Raw genomic sequence first — 23,826 nt, 5'->3', positions numbered from 1 at the left:
ACTCCTGAGGTCAAGTGATCCACCCACCTCAGCCTCCCAAAGTGCTGGGATTACAGGCGTGAGCCAATGTGATTGGCCTGAATTTTTTAAATTTAATTTTATTGAGGTAAAATATACCTCTATATAAATAAAAGTAAATATACCTTTACCATTTTTAAGTATACAGTTCAGTGGTAATAAGTAAATTTATGTTATTTTTCCCCTTTGTCGCCTCTCCCTACTCCTATTTCTGATCTCTGGTAACCACCAAGGTAGTGTCTACTTTCATGAGATCCATGTTTTTAGCTCCCACATATGAGTGACAACACATAATATTTGTCTTTCTGTGCCTGGTTTACCTTACTTAAAATAATTACCTCCAGTTCTATCCACGTTGCTGCAAATGACAGGATTTCACCCTTTGTATGGCTGAATAATATCCCATGGTGCATATATATATCACATTTTCTTTATCCATTCATCCTATAAATTTTAAATGGTGTGGAATTTGGAGAATACTTAAGGAAAAATGACGATTGCGTAAAAGGAAAGTATCTACAAAAGCAAGGTTTATCTACCCCATAAAGATAACAAGAGAATCTCTGAATGTGGATATGGTTTCTGGAGTGTTTCAGAGGTTGAAAGATTGTGAAGAACTGGATGGGTATAAAAAAAAGGAGGAGAAGAAATGAACGTTCTGGAATGTTCTGTACATTGTAGATGAGTTCCCTATATTAATTTTAAAATGTAAATTGAGATTATAATTATTTTTTGATGATCTATTTTTGCTGGGCTGATTCTCTGTTGGTGTAACTCTTTAACGAATATGGGTCACGTGGGACCCTGGATTTTATTAGAATTACATGTGCGAATCAAATTCTAACTTTATGAGTCAATATAATGATTGTTTTTTTAATGATTAGAGTCTATCCATGACAAAAACAGCTTGTTTCTCCTACTGACTTATTTGGTGTTTTCTTGCTAATTAGCCTTTATACTAGACAGTAGTAAATCAGAGTACTTGGACTTCAGGTTGGCCATTAAATAAACCTGGCAACTAAATGCTGGGTAATAATCACCTATCTTCCCACTTGTGTTTATTACCTTTGGAAGTACGTAACATGGTATCTTTGCGTTTATATTTTTAATTTGTTCTTTTTTCTCTTGCACCAGCTACTTAAATTATCTGAGCTTCCTTTTACTAATCCAAAAATAAAGATAATAGTACATATCTATAGAGATGTTGTAAGAGTAAAAGGTAATGTAAATAAATTGGCTAGCTCTATGCCTAGCACATGAGTAGGTGCTTAGAAGTTAGTGTCTGGGTACATGACTTCTGGGGATGATAAAGTGAGTAGCTTGATAAACCTCCCCAAGAATCAGTAAAATGGGACACACTGGAGAAAACATTTTATGACCCTGGATATCAACCAATGGCATATGCTAAATTAAAAAGTGATTATTTATAAAAAGTACTAAACTTTGTATATGAACAATATGAATTTGTGGTGTATTTGCCTGTATTGCCCCCAGTCCCCACTCCCAGCTTGGTCAAGCATAATAGTTCTATCAAGGTAGAACAAGCCATGGAAATAAGCAGCTTCATCACCACAGGGACTGATTTTATTTGAAGCAGAAGTTTAAAACTCCACGTCCAGAAGCATTGTCAGTAATGGTGGAGACCTAGGTGGCAAACAAAAAGGCAGAATAGCAACTCAGCTGGCCTAAAGTTGCAGTCTTGATTGGAACAAGTAACTGACTGGCAGACTGGCCAGAAATTTAATTTAACCAGCATATCTGCAAAATGAGGCCGCCGTAATAGGCCTCAGTAAGGACTCCTTGTGTCTCCTTCATGAAAACTTAAAATGTGCCTGCATGTTGAATATACCCTTTAACACATATAAAGAACCTTTAGCAAAATTTGGAAGTCTTACTGGCTTGAGGTATTTAAGATCAACTGCTGGCCAACTATTGACTAATGCAAATTAAGCTATGCTTACCTCTAGGAAACTAGGCACACAGTTTGTTTCTGTTGTTTGACAGAGAAAGAATATCAACAGCCACACACTGTGGGGAAACAGATTCCACAGATTTCATCTAGGCAAGTTATTAAAACTTCAATTTAAAAAACGCTGGGCATAAGAAGGAACATCAGAATTTGGAGCTACTTTAATATGTTATTTAAAATGTCAAATTTTCAAGAAAAATGTATGATACGTTCAAAGAGACAGGGAACTGTGACCCATTCTCATGGGGAAAAGCAGTCAACAAAAGTTGTCTCTGAATTGGCCCAGGTATTGGCAGATAGAGACTTAAAGGCTCCTACTATAAATACCTTCAAACAACTAAAGAAAAGCATGTTTAAGTAATTAAATGAAAGTATGGTAACAATAACTACAAATAGAGAATCTCAACTAAAAGATACACACTATATAAAAGAACCAAATGAAAATTCTAGAATTGGAAAGTAGAATAACCAAAATTTAAAAAATCACTAATGGGGCTCAAGAGCAGATAGTAAGACAGAAAAAAAAAATCAGTAAATTTGAAAATAGATAAATAAAAATTATCCAATCTGAATATCAGAGGTAAAACAGTATAAAAAACGAACATGAGTCATAGGTTTGTGTCAAAACATTGAGCATATCAATGTAGATGTTACAAGAGTTCCAGAAAAAAAGAGAATGTTAAAGAGGCAGAAAAATTATTTGAAGAAATAATGGCCAAACACTTCACAAATACGGTTAAGCTCAACAAACCCCAGATAGAATAAACACTAAGAGATCAATACCCTAAAACATAAGAGTCAAACTATTGAAATAGTTTCATTTGAAATTATTGAAAGACAAATGGGAAAGTCTTTAAAACAACCAGAAAAAAATGACTCCTCATGTACAGGGATCACATGATTGATAGTTAATTTCTCATCATAAACAATAGAGGCCAGAGGTATTGAAATGATATATTCAGAGTTCTCAGAGAACACAAAATTGCCAACCAAGAATTCCATATAAAACAAAACTATCCTTCAAAAATATAGGTAAAATGAAGATATTACCAAGTTGAGAATGAGAATATTTCTTGCTAGCTGACCTGACTTACAAGAAAAAACTAAATAAAGTCATTCAGGCTGAAAAGGAGTGATATTCAGTAACTCGAACCCAAATGAAGAGATAAAGAATCACAGAACTGATAAATATATAGATACATATAAAAGACTGTACAAATATAGATATATGTTTTTCTTCTTTTAACTTCTTTAAAAGACCTAAGATGGCATAAAAAGTATAACATTGTGTTATTGTGTTTATAAGCAGGGGGAGCAAAAATGGAGCTTAGCAGTGAAAAATATCTAAATTTTACTGTGTTAAATTAGTTTGAACTTAAGTAAATTATGATAAATTACGATGCATATGTAATCTTTAGAGCAAGCACTAAGAAAATAAATAGTTAAAAACAAAATTTAAAATTACACACTAAAAATAACTAACAAGACAGTGCAGTAAAGGAAAAACAGGAACAAAAAAGACATGAATAAGATGTGAAAAAATACAGTATGGCACATGTAATTGCAACTAAAAGTTGAGAATTCCCATTAAAAAATCTGAAATTTGAAATGCTCTAAAATCTGAAACTTTCTGAAGGTTGATATAATACCACAAGTGGAAAATATCACACCTGACCTGTAATGAGTCACAGTCAAAACACAGCCAAAACTTTGTTTCATGCACAAAATTATTTAAAATGCTTTATAAAATTACCTCCAGGTTATATGTATAAGATATATATATATATATATATATATATATATATATATATATAATGTGTGTTTAAACTTCGGTCCTATCTCTAAGATATTAGGTATATGCAAATATTACAAAATCTAAAGAAATCCAAAATCCAAAACACTTCCAATCCCAAGCATTTTGGATATGGGATACTCAACGTACATATCAATAGTTATAGTAAATGGGAGTGAACTAAGCATTTCAATTATAGGCAGAGATTTCAGACAGGATTATTTAAAATATCCAACCATAGTTTGTTTAAAAGAGAAATGTATTAGAGCCAAAACCATATAATTTCAAAGAAAAAGGATGTATTATGCAAATTGTTTACATATAAAAAATGAAGTGACAATACTAATATCAGACAAAATAGACTTTAAGACAAAATATGTAACAAGAGAAAAAGACATTTTTAATTATATAAGGGGTCAATTAATCAGAAAATATAACAATTATAAACGTATATAATTAATAGGAAAGTCCCAAATTCTATGATGCAGAAATTGACAGAATTCAAAGAAGAACTAGAGAATTCAACAATTATTATTGGAGACTTCAAACCCTACTCTCAATAGCTGGCAGGCCAATTAGACAGAAAAATAGCTACAATTTAGAAGAATTCACCAACACTATCAACCAGCTTGACCTAACTAACATTTATAGGAGACGCCACCAAATGAAAGCAGAATACATATTATTTTAAAGTGCACGTGAAATTTTCTCTGGGACAGATTCTATGCTAGGTCAAAAAACAAATCTCAATACACTTAACAGGCTTGAATTCATAAAAATTATGTTCTCTTAATATGTCAGAATTAAATTGGAATTCAACAGAAGGAAATTTGGAAGATATCAAAATATTTTGAAATTCAACAACTTCTAAATCCATTCGTTAAAAAATAAATCACATAGGAAATTATAAGATATTTTGAACTGAATAAAAATAAAAGCACAACATGTCAAGATTTATAGGATGTAACTAAAGCAGTGCTTACAGGGAAACTTCTAGTTTTAAATACCTATTTTAGAAAAGAATAAAATTCTTAAATCATTAACTCAAGCTTTCACCATAAGAATCTAGAAAAAGAAGAACACAGTAAACTCTAAGGAAGCATAAGGAAGGAAATAACGGGGGTTAGAGCAGAAGTCAGTAAAATAGAAAGAAGAAGAAGAAGAAAGAAAAATCGATGAAACCATACATTAATCTTTGAAAATATTTTTTACATGGAGAAGCTTTAGCTAGACTGACCAAAAAAAAAAAAAAAAAAAAGAATTACCAAAATCTTAAAGGAAAAAGGGGTAATTACTACCAACCCTACAGAAATTAGAAAGACTAGAATGTAATAACATGAACAACATTGTCAACAATTTCTGCAAAATATATTAAATGAAAAAATTCTTAGAAAGACATAAATTACCAAAATTGATTCAAGAAAAAAAATAGAAATATGAATAGACCTAACACAAACACAGAAACTGAATTAGTAATTTAAAATTTTCCAACAAAAATACCCAGGTCCAGGAGAAAGATAGGAATCCGAGGCATCCACAGTATAGAAGAAGAAATGAAACTCTCTTTATTCGCAAATAATACAATCCTGTATGTAGAAAAATCTGATATCCACAAAATAACTGCTAGATCTGATAAGTTCATGAAGCTTGCAAGATAATCAATATACAAAAATAAATTACATTCCTGTGTACTAGCAATAAAAAATTGAAAATGATACTAAGAAAATAATTTCATTCTTTGTAGCATAAAATAGATTAAATGGTCATAAATTTAAAAATATAACTACTAAACCTGTACTCTGAAAACTCTAATACATTGCTGAGAGAAATTAAAAATCTAAATAAATGGGAACATATTCCATGTTCATGAATTGGAAGACTCAATACTGATAAGGTAGTGATTCTCCCCAAATTGTTCTACAGATTTAATGCAATCTCCATCAACATCTTAGCAGATGTTGGCACAAATTGAAAAATTGCACAATCTTGGCACAAATTGAAAAATTGATCCCACAATTTATATAGCAATTCAAATGTACCAAATAGCCAAAACAATTGTGAAAAGGAAGAAAAAAGTTAGAGGACTTTGAAATCAGGACGTTACCTGATTTCAAATCTTGATGTAAAACTGCAATGATGAAGACAGTGTGGTACTGTCATAAAGACAGGCTTAGAGATCACCTGTAGGTTTATGAAACAAACCTAATCATATTTTTTTCTTAAATCTACTAACTGCACTCCTAATGTTGACAATGGAAGAGACTCGATAGTCCAGCAATAAAGTCTTATATTTATGGTCAATCAATATATGACAAAGGTGACAAGACAATCCAATAGAAGAAAAGCTTATTATTGGGTAGCTTATTGTTAGTGTATAGAAACAGAACTGATTGTTATACAACTCAACAGGAAAAAAGCAAATAACTTGATTTTTAAAATATTTAAATATATATTTCTCCAAAGAAGACATAGAAATGGCCAACAGGTATGTGAAAAGGTGCTCAGCATCACTAGTCATCAGGGAAATGTAAATCAAAACCTCTGTGAGATGAACACTGTCATCTCACCCCTGTTAGGGTGGCTATTATAAAAACAAACCAAAAACAAAAGATAGGAAATGTTGTTGAGGATGTGAGGAAATCGGAACACTAGTACACCATTGGTGGTAATGGAAAATGATGCAGCTGCTATAGAACACAGTAGAAAGGTTCTTGAAAAAGTTAAAAATAGAACTACCATATGATCCAGCAACCTCACTCCTGGGTATATATCCCAAAGAATTAAAACCAGAATCTCAAAAAGATATCCGCACTCTCATCTTTTCTGAAGCATTATTCACAGTAGCCAAGATATCAATACAGCATAGCTGTGCATGGAAGAATGCATGGATAAAGAAAATGTGGTCTATTCATACAGGGAATATTATTTGGCCTTAAAAGGGAAGGATGTCCTGCCATATTTGTCAATATGTATGAACCTGGAAGGCATTATGCTAAGTGAAATAAGCCAGTCACCAAAGGGCAAATACTGAATGATTCCATTTATATGAGGTGTCTGAGATAGTCAAACTCGTAGAACCAGAGAGCAGAATGATAGTAACCAGGGGCTGGGCGAAGGGGGAACTGGGAGTTGCTGTTCAATGAGTATAAAGTTTCAGTTATATAATGTAAATAAGTTCTAAAGATCTGCTGTACAACATAGTGCCTGTATTGTGCCCTTAAATTATTATTAAGAGGATATGTCTTAAGTGTTCCTACCATAAGAAGAAGAAGGAGAAGGAGAAAGTGAAGAAGAAGAAAGAAAAAATGAGGGGGCATGAGCAAACTTTTGGAGTTGATGCATATACTTGGTTACCTTGATTATGGGGATGGTTTCATGGTTGTATGCTTATATCCCAATTCATCACATTGTATACAGATGCTCCTCACCTTAGGATGGGATTATGTCCTGATAAACCCATCATAAATTGAAAATGTTATGAGTCAAAAGTACATTTTCAATTAATGATATTTTCAACTTACAGTGAGTATATCCAGATATAACCCCATCCTCAGTCCAGGATTATACTAAACGTGTATCGCTTTTGCACCATGGTGAACTTCAAAATTGTAAGTCAAACCATCGTAGTAAGTCGGGGAAGATCTGTTTGTTAATTATGGACCCGTCGTGTACACCTTAAATACCGAATAAAGCTGTTAAATGAAAATTAAAAGTTGACTGGGCACATGGCTCATGCCTGTAATCTCAGTGCTTTGGGAGGCCAAGGCAAGAGGATTGCTTGAGGCCGGGAGTTCAAGACCAGCTTGGGCACATAGCAACATTCCATCTCTACATAAAATTAGAAATTTAGCCGACTGTGTTGGTGCAAGCCTGTAGTCCTAGATGCTCGGGAGGCTGAGTTGGGAGAATTTCTTGAGCCCAGGAGTTTGAGGTTACAGTGAGCTATAATCATGCTACCACACCCCAGGAGACCCTGTCTCAAAATAAATAAATAGAAGTTTTAAAAAATATTGGTATCTCAGTGTTCCTCATTATCCACTGTATTTAAGGTTTAGCTACTTGTGCTTGATGCTTGACAAGGTAATCTTACTTTTCTCCCTGATATTGGTATGATGCAAATTTACTATATATATGACACAAATTTATATATGCAATATTTTCTAGTTAATGGCCTTTTATTTTACTCTCATTTTCATTATGCTTTGCCTTTTAAGTCATATAGCAAATAAATTATGTGGCATTTTCTTAGCAACTATTAATTCAGGAGAATGGGAACAGAATTCTCTCATAGATTCAGCTGGAAGGTAATGATGGTCAGCTCCCAGTGGAGAAAAAAAAAAAAAAACTCCCTTCAGTTTTCATAAACATACAGAGAAATTTTCTCCTAAATGCTATGTCAGTCTGCTGTATGTCCTATTGATCTAAGAACCAGAAAACATATATTTTAGTTTACACTGCCTTGACTCTATTGTACATGGCTAGGTCTGTTTAAAAAAGAAATCCTTGAAGATACCTTTTGGATTCTAGTATTTTAAAATGTATGCTTAGCTAAGTGAAGTGGTCTACTTCAAGGATCAAAACCAATCTTGAGTAATCTGTTAGGTAGACTCCCTAAGTTCATCTGTACCTTGTACCAAACTTTTAATGAATTTAGTAATTGACATGGATGTAAAATAAATAATACACTAATAAAGTTCATGCAGAATCAAATTTTAATGCCCAGAGATAATGTAATAGAAGATATTACCTGTCCATTTCTCTGGACTTAGCTCCTGCAACTGTCCATTTTTCTCTCTAAACTTTAGCCACACTGAATTCCTAGTTTCAATTCCTCTGACTCGCTAAGTATTTTTTCTACCTTGATAAAAGCTAATTCCTTTGTCTTGTACCATCTGTATTCCGGCTGATATTTACATAGTTTTCAGGGCTCAATTTCAATGTTACTTACTCAGAGGGACTCACTGTTACAACCACCACACCCTTTTCAATCTAAGATCCACTGCTCTTCTTAGAAACAGGTTATATTCCAAATGACTATAAGTGCTTTTGTTCTTAGAACATATGTCTCCATTCAAAAGACCGATAGATATTCAGTTAAGCCCTTTGAGAAAATTCTAAATGTTGAGGACCTTGATTATTATTGTTATTATTGCTTCTTTTCTATGTTTTCCCAGGACTCTCAACAAATATGCTTTGCTTTTGTACTCATGGCACATAATGAGATTAATAATGTTTAGAAAACATTTCAAAAATACACACAGAGGAGACACATCTTAGTCTAAAGTTAGACATGATACCAAAAACTATAATAACTATAGCTGACCAGTGACCCCATTTATTCATGGAAAGTAAAATTTGATGCATATTTGCCTTTAGGAGCAACATACCTATGAAAGTTCTGAAAGTGAAAGTTTGTAAAAAGGAGTACTCTCATAACAATCTTAATTTTTTTCTATATATATGTATGGTTTGCATTAAACTCTTTTGTATGATTAGTGGTTTAATGTTGATGTCACCCATGACACCATAAGCTACGTATATGGACTGGCTCTGTTTTGTTCACTCCTGAATATCCAGCAAAAATAGTATAGTGCCTGGCCCTTAGTAGATGTGTAATAAATGTTTGGTGAATGCATAGCTACACTTCAATGCTTATCGCGTTTTAATCCCAGCTACTCGGAGGCTGAGGCAGGAGAATCGTTTGAACCCAGGAGGTGGAGGTTGCTGTGAGCCAAGATCGCGGCACTGCACCCCAGCCTGGGTGACAGAGCGAGACTCCATCTCAAAAAATAAAAAAAATAAAAAAAAAAAGAGACCCATTCATGTATCTGTATCACTGACTAGCCTGTCAACATTTTGTTAACTACCTCATCAAGTAGCAAAATCAGTACCTGGTATGTGGTAGATGCTCAAATATTTGTTGATAAAATACAGTAAGTTAATGACAGGCGAGCTTGCCTCAGTGAAATATAATCTGTAAGTGAGCAGTGTGTATATCATTTGAAGGTGCCCTACTTAGCCTAGCATATCACAGAGATTCCCAGTAAATATTTAGGCAGTTCATTAACTCTAAAAGTTGGCCCTCATAGTCATTGGCCTACATTATTCACCTCCCTCTGTCTCTAATAAATTCATTGGCAAATTTCTGAACTCCAACTGGAATGTTTGTGGTGGATTTCTTCATACCTAATGGATTATTTCAATTTTCATTTTATATTGTATTATTTACTTGTCTGAGGTCTTTATAATGACAAACTCGACATGCATGATAAGCTGTCATTACTTATGCCAGTTGACAAGGACATATTATTTTTCTACAAAAAAAATTATCTTGGCCAGGCGCGGTGCCTCACGCCTGTAATCCCAGCACTCTGGGAGGCCGAGGCGGGTGGATCACGAGGTCAAGAGATCGAGACCATGCTGGTGAACATGGTGAAACCCTGTCTCTATTAAAAATACAAAAAAAAAACAAAAAGCAAAACAAAACAAAACAAACAAACAGGAGTGGTGGCGGGCACCTGTAGTCCCAGCCACTCGGGAGGCTGAAGCAGAAGAATTGCTCGAACCCGGGAGGCAGAGGTTGCAGTGAGCCGAGATCGCACCACTGCACTCCAGCCTGGCGACAGAGTGAGACTCCGTCTCAAAAAAAAAAAAAAAAAGTGATAATTGTTCAAAATATTTACTTATTAATTCATTTTAAAATTGTATGTTGAAATAAAAAATAAATGTTTACTTTTTAAACTATCTTTTCTACAACAGAAACAATATAGTGAGAAGAGTGATCTTGTTTTACATTTTTGCAAATCTCTTTAAAAGTTAGCTTAAGAGAAGGCAGCTGGTTCTTACATCTGTTTCTGCATTGAATGTGCTGTCATATCTTGCATCATGTAGCCTCTGAAAAACTCCTGATAGAATGAGAGAGGAAAAAGTCAAATAACATCTTAGTATTATTACGAAAATAATTTCGACTTCACAGAACCACTGCATGGGTCTCAGGGACTCCCAGGGGTCTCCAGACCACATTTAAGGAAATACTGTTTAAGGGAATATAACTATTTTTGTACCTCCTGTGGCTATATTCTTTTAAAGAATAGTAACCTCTGTTTCTGAGGAACTTAGCTGCAATTATGTGCAGAGTTTAAATAAGGGAAACGGAAATACCCTTTGCCTTTCTGCTCGAGTATGAAAGTGATGATCAAAATGTTCCCTTTTCTCTCTCTCTCTCTCTCTCTCTCTCTCTCTCTCTCACTCTCTGGGGAACTTCGGGTTTCCTTCTCTATATAATGTATTCATATTCCACTGGAAACATACATAGTTTGAGAAAATAGATGACATTTTTTCTGGGGGTGGAAAGAATTACTACCACGAGGAATTCAAAATACAGACACAGTAATAAAAATCACCATAAAGCCCAGAGGGGAAAAAAATTGAGTAACAAAAAAGGAGGTGAAATTATAAAACTGAGTAACAAAAAAGAGGTGAAATTATAAAATAAATGATAAAGTTGGTTGTGGGTTAGGAAGAAAGAGAAATATAAAGAAACTGGCATAATGTAAAAGCCAAGACAAGAAAAGTGAGGCAGAGGCATAGGTCTTTTGACTATTTTCCATGTTTGATTCTAAGGTAAGTAGATATAGTTTCTCATAGTTGGAAATGTTCGTGAATTTAAACAGAATTAATGTTTATAATCAGATGCAATGTCTAGTTTTTCTATTTGTCCTGTGAAATAATGATTGTGTAAGGTGCTCATGATTGTTTCAAGGGGTGAGGAGTAGTTCTAATTATCATAGATATTTTCATGACTTCGCATACCACTGGTTTATAGAGATTATACAGATTTTCTTATATCAGAATTCTCATATCTTTAATTCCCTAGTAGATGTCTAAGAAGGAGATTTATCACATAGCAGATGGTGGTAAACTTGAGTAAAATGCCAGATAATAAATGCCTTTGGCTTTGTGGGCCATTCAATCTTTGCTGCAACTACTCAACTCTGCTATTGTAGCATGAAAGTAACCATAGACAATATGTAAATGAATGAGTGTAGCTCTGTTCCAGTAAAACTTTATTTACAAAAACAGGTGGTGAGCACAACTTGGTTCATGAGCCATAGTTTACAAACACTTGCTATATAGCTTTCCCTGGTTGAATTTCGTTAATTTTATACAGAACCTGCCTCCCATACACACACACTTTGTTCTTCATGGAAAATCTCCCCAGACTACTTTGAATAATGTTATTACTTGGAGATATACAATTAAGATGATGTCATTAGGAGATTATTAATATAGGAACTAAGCAAATACTATATGCTGAGTACTGAGGATAGGGTGTGATCACAATAGACAGAAAATCTGCAATAGTTTGATGAATATGGGAAATTACAGTATTTCCTGTGATGGAAACATTATGAGGGGCTATGGGACTACATAACAGGACCTATGACCTATACCTGGGTTGGGGATGTCTAATTAATCAAGGAAAGCTTTGTAGAGGAAGTGATGTCTAACCTGAGATTGGAAAGGTCAACCTGGAGCTACCTAGATGAAGATGTATGGAAGGACATCCCAGGCAGAGGGAACATTGTATGATAAATCCTGATATGGATATAGTGCTGGATTTTAAGGAAGAGTAAGTTGTTCCATGAACTATACAGTGCAAAGAAAGATGAAGAAATAGAAGTAGAGACCAGATCACAAAGGGCTTTTTGACCCATGTTAGAGAAGTTATATTTTATCCCATTGGCACTAGGATGTTGTTGAGTATATGAGGACGTGATCAGCAACATATTTTAGAAAGATCTCTTATCCTGAAGTGTAAAGAATGGATAAGAAGGAGACAAGGTAGGAGGCACGAGCTAATTAGAAAGCAGTCTCAGAGAGGCTGTTAGAAATCAGAACAGAAGGGCTATTATTAAAAAGTCAAAAAACAACAGATGATGGTGAGGCTTCAGAGAAAAGGGAATGCTTATACACTGTTTATTGGAATGTAAATGAGTTTAGGCACTGTGGAGAGCAGTTTGAAAATTTCTCAAAGAACTTAAAAGAGAGCTGCCATTCAACCCAGCAATCTCATTACTTGGTATATATTTAAAAGAACACGAATCTTTCTACCAAAAAGACACATGTACTCACATGTTCGTCGCAGCACTATACAGTAACAAAGTCATGGAATCAACCTAGGTGCCCACCAGTGGTGGATTGAATAAAATAAATGTGGTATACATGCACCATGGAATACTACACAGTCATAAAAAGAATAAAGTCACGTCTTTTGTAGGAACATGGATGCAGCTGGAGGTGATTATCCTAAGTGAATTAATGCAGGAACAGAAAACCGAAGATAGAAGCTAAACATTGGGTACTCATTTTAAAGATGAAAACACTAGACACTGGGGACTACTAGAAGGGGGAGGAAGGAGAGGGGCAAGGGTTGAAAAACTACCTATTGGGTACTATGCTCACTACCTGAGTGGTGGCATCATTTTTACCCTAAACCTTGGCATCACACAACATACCCAGGTAACAAACCTGTACGTATACTACCTGGATCAAAAATAAAAGTTGAAATCAGAATGAGAAGGAGAGAAGGAGACAGCGACAGGAGGATGGAGAGAAGTGGGCAGATTCAAGAGAGATTTCTCAAGTGGACTTATGAGGACATGCTTATTGATACGCTCTGGGAGTGAGGGAGAGAGAAGGATCAAGGATGACTTCTAGATTTTCAGCTTAAAAAACTGGGAGCTGGTGGAGTCATCCATTGAAATTGACAGAGGAGCACGTTTAGGCAGGTAGATGATGGTGTTTGAATGTCTGCGAAGGGAAAAACTGAACTGGGATTGAAATCAGAAAAAACGGTTTGAAGTCACACCCTCTAAATTGCGTTTTCTATCAGATGGTAATGGCTTTGTGACAGGCTTTACTGATAGGTGATGTAACTCTGCCTCTGACAGATGAAGATCCAAAGCATCCTCAGATTTTCCCGAAACCTGTTTCAGCAACTGTGTAGACAGCACACACAAAAATCTGGGGGGAAGTCCTAGGGCTCAGTTAGTTGATTGGATCTATTAAAGTAGCATTGGAGAACACAGTTCAGTCTGAGATTTCCCAAACATATTGCTCTATAATTTATTTTTACCCAGAAACTGAATTCGATGTGGGATAGGGATTATAAAAGCCTTGAGATTCTAGATAGAAATCTCCGAATAGAAGGCTTTTGGGCCACATCTAGTAATCTCCTTTCCTCACTCCATTTCTGAACTTCTTGTTCACTTCTTCGTCGTTTTTAGGACGTTCTTACTACACTCCTGCCTCAAGGCCTTTGTACTTGTTTTCTCTGCTTAGGGCGTTCTTTCCCACAATATTTGCATGGCCTCCTCCCTCGCTTGTTTATTTCTATATTACCTATCTTTATTAAAGCTGCTATAAAAAAAAAAGCCCACACCTCAGTGGCTTAACATAATAGAAACTTTCCGTTCATGCAAACTTTACAAAAGTTTTCTGGTCAACAAATAGCTTTCCTCCAAATGGTGAATCGGGGGGACCCAGGGCACTTCGCTTTTGTGGCTCTGATGTCTTTAACATATGGATTTCAAAATCACTGTGCTCTTGTACATTAGAATGAAAAAGAACAAGGAATATTACATATGTGGTGGTGGTTATTGGAGGTGGGGTTATGAGCCAGACTTCATATTCATGAGCATCACTTTTGCTCACACTCCACTGGCTCGAACTCAGTCATGTAGCCAAACTAATGGCAAGGGAGACTGGGAAATGACAGCTAGCTGCACAATTAAGAGAAATGAGTAAACTTGTCTAATGAGCAGCTAGCCAGTCCCTACCATGAGGACTTTGCTCAAATGTCTCCTTCTCCATGGAAACTTCTATGATCACCCTTTATAAAATCACAACTGCTCCCCATCTTCCCCTCAATATTTCCATCCCTTTTCCATGCTTCATTTTTTTCCTCTGTAGCACTTACTGTATCACAATCTATAGATTTTATTTCTTTATCTTGTTTACTGTCTGCCTCCCCTTCCTCCCAATCGGATGTAAGGTCCATGAGGCAGGGATTGCTGCCGATATTCACGGCCATATCATTGGACACTAGTAGACCCTCAATAAATGGCTGTTGCATTGTGATTACATATATGCTTCACCTAGAACTAGTCTCATCTGGTGGCACATTTACTCATAGATTGACATTAATTCTCTATTGTTTTTTCCCCAGCAAAATTTGTCAAGGTAGTTTGTCAGTAGGGAGAAATAAAGTTGTCAGGTGGCTCATCAAAAGTTCAATTTTGAGTACTCCTCCTGTGTACTCATAATGTTTTATAAATACTTTTATCTATGTAAGCACGTGGGCTTAGACACAATTCTAGGATTAAAATAGAAAGCTCTGTATCCATATTTTCCCTTTTTTGTACCTCCTTTTATGTTCTCTACCATTTTTTTTGAGTGCTGTTAGTGAAGCACTAGGCTAAATCTTGGGTTTCTGCAAAAAAAATTTAATCCTCACAACCACACTCTAAAATGTTTATTGTTCTAATTTTAAGACGAGGAAACTGAGGGCTAAAGAGATTAAGGAACTCGCCCGTGTTCACGTACTCAGCTGATAACTGGCAGCATTTAGATTTGGACTTACTTTCCATACAGATATTCGCATTGCTAACCTTCAGGTTTTTCCCTCATCATTTTCCACATCTACTCAAAAGTTGCTAATCATTTCCTTAATAGTGAGGCATAAATGACTGAGAAATCTTGATATATTATCCCCCTCAGGAGCACTTCATTCCGACAAGACACAAACTTTAGGGAAAATGAACAAATGTCTAATTGTACAACTCAAGCACCAACCAGGTATGGGAGACATGTTGGCTTAAAAATAAAGTTGATGCTTGGGTTCTGATTCTGATAATGACCTACGGAGGGTATGGCCTGAGGAGGTTACTAGGTGTGCGTAGAAATCAATGTTTTGTTTTGGTTTTCCCTCGGGAAGGGTCAACTTATACTTGAATCCTTCTGAAGTTTCTCAAATTACAAGATGGTCATTTATTTTACTTCAATCAAAACAACAAAGTACTGTCCGGGAAAGATGTATTGCCTTGACTTATTCTCAATTTATGCTTATTTTGGAGGCTTGTAGAAGTAACCTGATAGAGGAGGGCAAAAACACACACACACAGACACACACACACTGGGAGAAAATAAATTTAACACAGTTTAGGGATTGACTTTGGTTGTATGACATCACAATTGCAAGAGTTGGATGCCATTGTAAACAAGCTATGGAAAGAATACTGTTAAAAGTTACTCATTAAGTGGTTACATGGTGTAGCTCATGGACATATGGCACAGAAAAAAGATAAAGCTGTCTTTACATAACATAAAACTGTATTCTGTTATGTAAATGTGTGCTTGTGGCTTGCAATAAAATTCCTAGTGAAACATTACTTCTAGATTCAGCAGTACTATACCTCAGGCCACATGGATGTAAGTAAAGATGATGCCCTCTGGAAAACTGAGTTAGGCAACAACAAGTGCATCCGTGAGGATGCAAATTTCAATGTTGAAGGTGCCTGTGAAGAATTTGAACAAAATTGTTGCATGAAATATGAATGAAGAAGTGTGATCTAATGATATAATATTTTGTACTATATAATTTTAAAGTAGTACACACAATCAAATTAATGAATTAAACATTATATGTAAACAGGTGATCATTGTATCTCCATTTTCTAAAGTTTCTATGTTAAAGGTGATCAAAAAACTTGGAGAGAGGGAGCTCTCATTTGGAAAATGGGATAGTCACCTTTGGGTATGTGATGTATCAATCTCTAGAACTTCAGTTTCTTCATTGAAAGCATATAAAAGGCAATCCAAAGGATGTATGGAATATTAAAAGATTCCACTGTGAAACTATCTAGCACTTTGCCTGAAACACTTGTTAGATCCCCTCACCAAAATCATGCCATGTGATTTGGCAGTCTATTCCTCTTAGCGTAAGAGTAGCCCGACAGAAAATGTTCATTAAGAGTTAATGTTAAATTCATTGAATTTAGCAACACATGAGTAGCGCTTCCTTTCTGATTATGCAAATCTCTCACCATCATAATATGCGCTTCCTTTAATTTCATTAGGAACATTTGTAATGTAAATGGTAACAGAGCCAATATTTCGAACGGAAGCCATTCTTTCTAAAAAAAGCTAAATGTCTAAATGTATTGAAATGCTTCTAAAAGTAAAAATATTTAGCACTTATTTGCAGATGGGTAATGTTAAATATCTCCCTCATTATTATTACTACCACTTGTCTGAATAAATCCTACCATAAGCATTAAGCAAGTAGGTAAACAAAGAAATAACACTTCATGTGATGAATGCCAATATAAAGCACGTTTAAACTGTTCTGTCAAGAGACAAGCCTGGAAATGCTAACTGTGTTTCTTTGCTTTTCTGCAATCATCTGAATACATAAATTCAAATTGCAGCTTTTAAAACTTCAAATCGAGGCTTTTGAAATTTCGGAAAACACATGCGCTTGGAAAAGCAGATTATAACAAGGTCCCAACGGGATTTTGTCACCATCTTTTTTATATTTCAAAGTATAAAAAAAAATCTAGATAAGAAATGACTACCAAATGTTTTCATATTTAAAAGATGCTGTTTTTTTTAAAAAATTAAATCACTGGAAAAAAAGTTTTCCACAAATATTGTGTAAAAAGAAAGATAGCAAAAAGCTTAGCCAAAGCTTTTACTGTTTAAGTGAGGATTTATTCTGAGAGTTCTTAAGAGTTTTCTAAATTAGTATATGGTTAATATCCATAAAATCATATGCAAGATGCTGTCTTTCAAATTGATGCTGAAGGTTAATTATAAAATGTACTTAATTATTTATAGTGTCCCATTGAGTCCCAGATACTCTGTGTCCAAAAACACTGTAAATACAGAAAATTTAGCAGAATTATATTGGAAAGGCAGTAATTCTTCACAAATTAACTTATTGATATAATTCAATCCCATTTAAAATTTTTCAGTGAGAATTGTTTTATAATTTGACTGAATGATACATTACATAAGTTAGAATAACTAGAGTGGGAGAGCGGGTTAACCTACCAGAAATTAAACATATTTTAAAGCTGCAATAATTGACATAGTGCATTACTGTCACAAAAATCTACAGTAGATCAACAAGCAGAAACTTAAAATATCATGAAGAAAGCACCATAAATCAATTCAGAAGAGATGGTGCTGGGGGAAAAAATATCAATTTCTGAAAAACTCTTCAAGGTTAGAAACAACACTATATAAATTGAAGATGGATTAAATATTTGGTTGTTCTTTTTTAACAAATGAAAGAGTAAAGGATCAAGAATAAATGAGAATATCTGAACAATGGTAAAATGGCCACAATTTTAAGGATACTATCAATGAACATAATATCAAAGAAATAAACTGTTAAATTTTATTTAGAAAAAACTACTAAAAGGCAAAAAGGAAGCTGGAAACATAGTCTCAATTAATCTATGTTTCAGAAGATGTGAAAAGAGCTCTTAAAAATAGGAAAACACAGGAAAAATGGGCAACAGACCTTGCAGATAATTGACAGTGGAAACTAAATAAATGACAAACATGTACGCACATACAACATTTTCAACTTTCCTATTAATAGAATACTTAAAATATCTATGGCAAGCTTTTTATTTGTTTTATTGGTATATCAATTATAATGCTCAATAGTGGTAAAAGTGTAGTGAGACAAGTATTTTCTAAGTGTTGGTGGGAGTTTACGAGTGCTCTGAGTACCAACCTTGACAGAAATTCAACAATGTGTATCTAAATCCTTAGGATTCCCATTGTTAACTTTTCATTCTCATTCCAGCAGATATATGATTCAAAATGTATAAATAAATGTGTTTATTGTAGGGTTATTCATTATAATAAAAAATGAAAGCAAACAAAATTCCTAATAACACAATAATGGTGAAATATAGGGTACCCCTATATATCTTATTACTAGGATCTTAAAAAATCAAGTTTTTAAGCATAATTAATGACCTACAGAGACACATAGTAGAATAATAAATGAAGAAAATAAGCATACAATATAGAGTTTGAACCCAGTGATACATATAAATCTCAACTATGATGAATAAGCACAACATCTCTCCTCTTTACTGGATATTCTTGATAGAAAAAATATGCAAGTAAATAATTTGAGACATATGTGAAAAGAGGGGAGTGTTTGACTTAGAATTTTCTAAACTTGAGGGTTATTATTATTTTTTTGGTTTGATATTACTTTTTCCTGCTCCTTAAATTTTTGTTTGTTTGGGGGGTTTGGGGTTTTCTTTTCCTTAAACCTGTCTGTTTCTAGATGAAAGTTGAAAATGTTTAAAAGCCTTGCCAATGTGTCTAGGTTTTTCAAATGTAATCAGATTTTAGCAAGATTTTACTTAACTAAAAGTATTCAGAACACTGTGCAAAACCATCTGGAGTCAAATAGTAATGGAGGCAATGATTTGCAGAGTAGAAAGAGAGAGAGAAAAAGATGAGATAGACCCTCAAAATCTAGACCCAAGGAATTAAATCTGCTTGGAATATTTAAACAAATAAAGGATGCCTATACTATACTAGACGTTTTCTTCTTCCACAATTGATTCTAAGGTCAGAATCTGATGGGAAATGGTGCTATTCCACATTCTAAAACAAACTGCCAGCAATCGAGACCAGCCACTTCCCCATAGGGTTTACTCTAAAGCAACAGGGATATTATCTCTATTCCAAGCAATTTCCAATCTCCTCTGTGCTCCATGTCCCAGGCAAGATTAAAAAGACTCAGATAGGAAGGGGTAGTAAGCTTTGTGGGGAGTGCAGTTTGTGGTAAGGGACAGTTCCTTCTCTTTCATCTCTCTGAGTCAGAAGTAGAGACTTCGAGAGAATCACTGAGAATAAGTATGTAGACTCCAAGAAGGAAAAAGCATCCTCTCACTTCACTGAATGTTTGGAATCTGCAGACCTCCTTCCCAGGTCTGTGTAGCTTTTGGAGAGGCCAGAAGAGCACCGTAGGCATTCCTTTGGCTTTCCATGCCCAAGCACATAGAGTAGAAGAAGAGGAGGAACCGTAAGGTTTACCATACACAAGAAATCAACAAAAGGCTTTGAAATTGACTTTTCCTATTTTTCAATTTAAATAAGAGAGAATTGTCAATGATTAAAATTCATAAAATGAAGAAAGAATGGACTCAGAAAATAGCAAACATGAAATGTTAATTATTACTTCAAAAGTTAGTTTACCGTGTTTTCTCTGCCAACTGATTGCTAATGACTAAAGTCCTTATTTCCAGCTTTCCTCTCTCCCCTGAGCTCCAGATCTCTTGATTTATTAAACTAGTAGTTTCCCCAAAATATATGAGACAACAAAATATACTCTCAGCTGAAGTAAATAGCATTCATCTTCCCAGTCAGATAAGGCAGAAGTACTTCTAGATCAGATGTTATATTCGGGATAGGTTAAAAACAGACCCTGGTCCCAGTGTCCCAGGAATGAACAGTGGATGTGCTTATTTCTCATTGCATGCCTGTATCAAAATGTCTCATGTACCCTACAAATACATACACTTACTATGTCCCTACAAAAATTAAAAACAATAAATCATAAATATTTGTAAAAATAAGTGAATAAATGTATAAATGAATTTAAAAGAGAATAGACAGAGGGGAGAATGTAACTTTACGTGTCCCAGAATAGACTTTGAACAGGCTCTTATCATATAGGAAAACTGAATATATGCAAGCATAAGTCCAATAACCAGATTCTGATTTACAGAATGATTGCAACTGTAGTTCTCTCAAGGCCCTGTCTTTGAACAGGCTGTGTCTTATTCCTGCAACATGCTGATCTATCTTCATGCTTCAAGACTCAGATCATTATCTTCTCTGGGATGTCTCCCAAGCACTGCCCCAGAAATAACTTCTCCTCCTATAATACTTAATCATAATCCTTGGCTTATATGCTTGTTTCTTCTCATTGACTATGAAATCCTCAAGACAAGGTATATAACGTATATATCTTTAATCCTAATGCCCAATTGAGCTCTTAGAAGGTAGTAAGCTCCCAATACACATTTGTTAATTTGAAGCAAAAAAAAAATAGCTAATCATTCAAAAAACTGAATTATCACAAATGTCCATCTAAAGTACTATATTTACACAATTAAATGCTATACAGCCAGGTTAATGAACAGACTAAAATTATATGCAACATGGATTATCGTAAACATAATTTTGAATGAAAAAGGCAAGACACAAAGGAGTATAAAGCCATACAATTCCATTTTCATAATATTCAGTACCGGCAAAATAATCAAAGTTGACAGGTTACTGGTTATACTTGGAGGCAGTGACTGCAAAGGGATAAGAGGAGATTTCTGAGATTCTGATAATATTCTATTTCCTTCTCTGGTTGTACATTGTGTTCAATTTTTAAAACACTATTGAGCTATACAGTTAAATTGTGCAGTGTCCTGTACGTATATTACACGTCAATTAAAAGCTTCCATGGAAGCTACACATAGTTCCCAAAAGACAACAAAACAAAAAATTTTCAATTATTTTAAGCACAAACAATTTTGTTCAGCTGTCTTACAATCGAATATGTAAGAATAAATTTATGGCTAATTAGCATAGAGTATATGCATTTTCATAATTAAAACTTCCACGAGTACAACATATGTTAAGTATTTTAAATCAGTTTTTCTCTTTCCTCAAATAAGGTTGTGAGTCATAATTCGGAAAACAGTTTAGCATGTAATAATTTAGTGTTTTATTTTAAACCAAGCTGAAGCCACATAGAGCAGAACTGCTCAACTGAGCCCTATCCAAATCCTTGACCCACAGAATAAGAAGCAGATAAAATGGCTGCTACTTAAACAAAACAAAAACCTTGTTTATATTTTTGTCCTATCATTTTCCATAAGTATACTTTAATTAAACATTTTAAAACTTGTAACTTTAGGTTATGTACTTACTTTAGTTGGTTCTCAACCAGGGACAATTTTGTCCCCACCCCCAACCCCCTAGCATATTTGGCAGTGCCTTGAAACATATTTGGTTGTCACAGCTCGGGGGCGAGGTGTTACTACTGGTATCCAGTGTGTACAACAGGCCAGGGATACTGCTAAATACCCTACAATGCAGAGGATAGCTGCTCACAGCAAAGAATTTTCCAAACTTAAATGTTAGTAATGCTAAAGTTGAGAAACCTCGCTCAGATATAATGACATAATGTTGTTAGAATTTTTATTTTATTCATTTTAATGTATGTATGTATGTATGTATGTACGTATGTATGTATGTATTTGAGATGGAGTCTTTCTCTGTTGCCCAGGGTGGAGTGCAGTGGCACGATCTCGGCTTACTGCAGCCTCTGCCTTCCACGTTCAAGTGATTCTCCTGCCTCAGCCTCCCTAGTAGCTGGGATTACAGGCGCCTGCCACCAAACCTGGCAAATTTTTGTATTTTTAGTGGAGACGGGGTTTCACCATATTTGCCAGGCTGGTCGCAAACTCCTGACCTCAAGTGATCCGCCCACATCGGCCTCCCTAAGTGCTAGGATTACAGGCATGAGCCACTGCGCCTGGCCAGGAATTTTTGAATCAGAATTTTTCTTGATCAATTTTAATCTCTTATCATTTAGAGATTCTTGAAATATTGAAATTACTTTGTTCAAAGTGAATGAATTTTCTTAAATTATGTATGGTTAACATCTTTTAAATTGCTTATTTTTAAATTGCCATGTTTGTGTCCCAGTTTGCATTAAAAAATAGTTTGAGAACTATATTGGAAAAAAAATAACAATTTTCTTCTTCTTTCTCCAGGCTAGAAGAACAAAAGAATATCTTGTCAGAATTTCAAAGAGATTTAAATGAATTTGTTTTATGGTTGGAGGAAGCAGATAACATTGCTAGTATCCCACTTGAACCTGGAAATGAGCAGCAACTAAAAGAAAAGCTTGAGCAAGTCAAGGTAATTTTATTTTCTCAAATCCCCCAGGGCCTGCTTGCATAAAGAAGTATATGAATCTATTTTTTAATTTAATCATTGGGTTTCTGCCCATTAGGTTATTCATAGTTCCTTGCTAAAGTGTTTTTCTCACAACTTTATTTTTTCTTAACCCTGCAGTTCTGAACCAGTGCACATAAGAACATATGTATATATGTGTGTGTGTGTATTTATATATACACACACACACATTGCATCTATACATCTACACATATAGATGCATAGATTCAATACGTCTAAATGTATATAATTCACAGTTTTTATCTTTGATTTGAAATTAATTTTAGATTTACTTGAGAACTTCACAACTTCATATAATTTTAAAAACTGAAGACCAGATTGTGGAATCATAAAATCTAAATCTAAATGGGAATCACTTTTTTAATCTGTCCTGGTTACCTACCTGGAGATTTGAGAAGAGTCTTTAAAAAGAAGAATCCATTTTCTTAGGGAAGATCTGGATTGCCAGATCAGTCTCACTACTTCAGCCTCTACTTAAAGGCATTATATTCCCCCGAAGCAATGTTTTGTTTAGCTTATTTGTCTGGGGGTGTGGGACGTGGTGTTGGTTCACATTCCATTTGGCTGAATAGACATCCAGCTTATTCCAGTGGCTTTTCATACCGTCCTACTGTGATGTCTGCTTATTACTGATTACTTCCCTTGGCTGACTGACATGCTCTGATTGTGCAATTGGATTAACTTTCATGGTTTTAGTTTTAGGAAAGCAGCTCCTTTGGATCTATTTCATTTTAGTTGTCAAACAGAAGGTGAAAGGGGAAGAGAAATTAATATTTAATCAATCCCTGTTATGTGCCAAGTATTAGATACATTACAGCCACTATTTTATTTAATCTTCATATCAGATTTTGACAATGGTTGCTATTATCCTCATTTTACAAGGTCACATAATCAAAGGGAAATGAAATTGGTCCTTTATCAATGATTCAGGTGGTTTACACATGTAAATTAGAGTCCAATGTCA

The 23,826-nt window shown here is 34.7% G+C and overlaps 1 protein-coding gene across 1 annotated transcript in view; it reads left to right on the top strand.

Moving 5' to 3' along the window:
- DMD (dystrophin) overlaps positions 1-23,826 on the top strand; it is a 2,218,635-nt gene that overhangs the window by 1,379,195 nt on the left and 815,614 nt on the right. Inside the window, exon 46 of the mRNA XM_063601607.1 lies at positions 22,658-22,805. Coding sequence (XP_063457677.1) covers positions 22,658-22,805 — 148 coding nt within the window. The remainder of the gene's footprint in view (positions 1-22,657; positions 22,806-23,826) is intronic.

Source organism: Pan paniscus, chromosome X (genome assembly GCF_029289425.2).
Source record: "Pan paniscus chromosome X, NHGRI_mPanPan1-v2.0_pri, whole genome shotgun sequence".
Taxonomy (NCBI): domain Eukaryota; kingdom Metazoa; phylum Chordata; class Mammalia; order Primates; family Hominidae; genus Pan; species Pan paniscus.
This window is presented reverse-complemented; position numbering and strand designations above follow the sequence as displayed.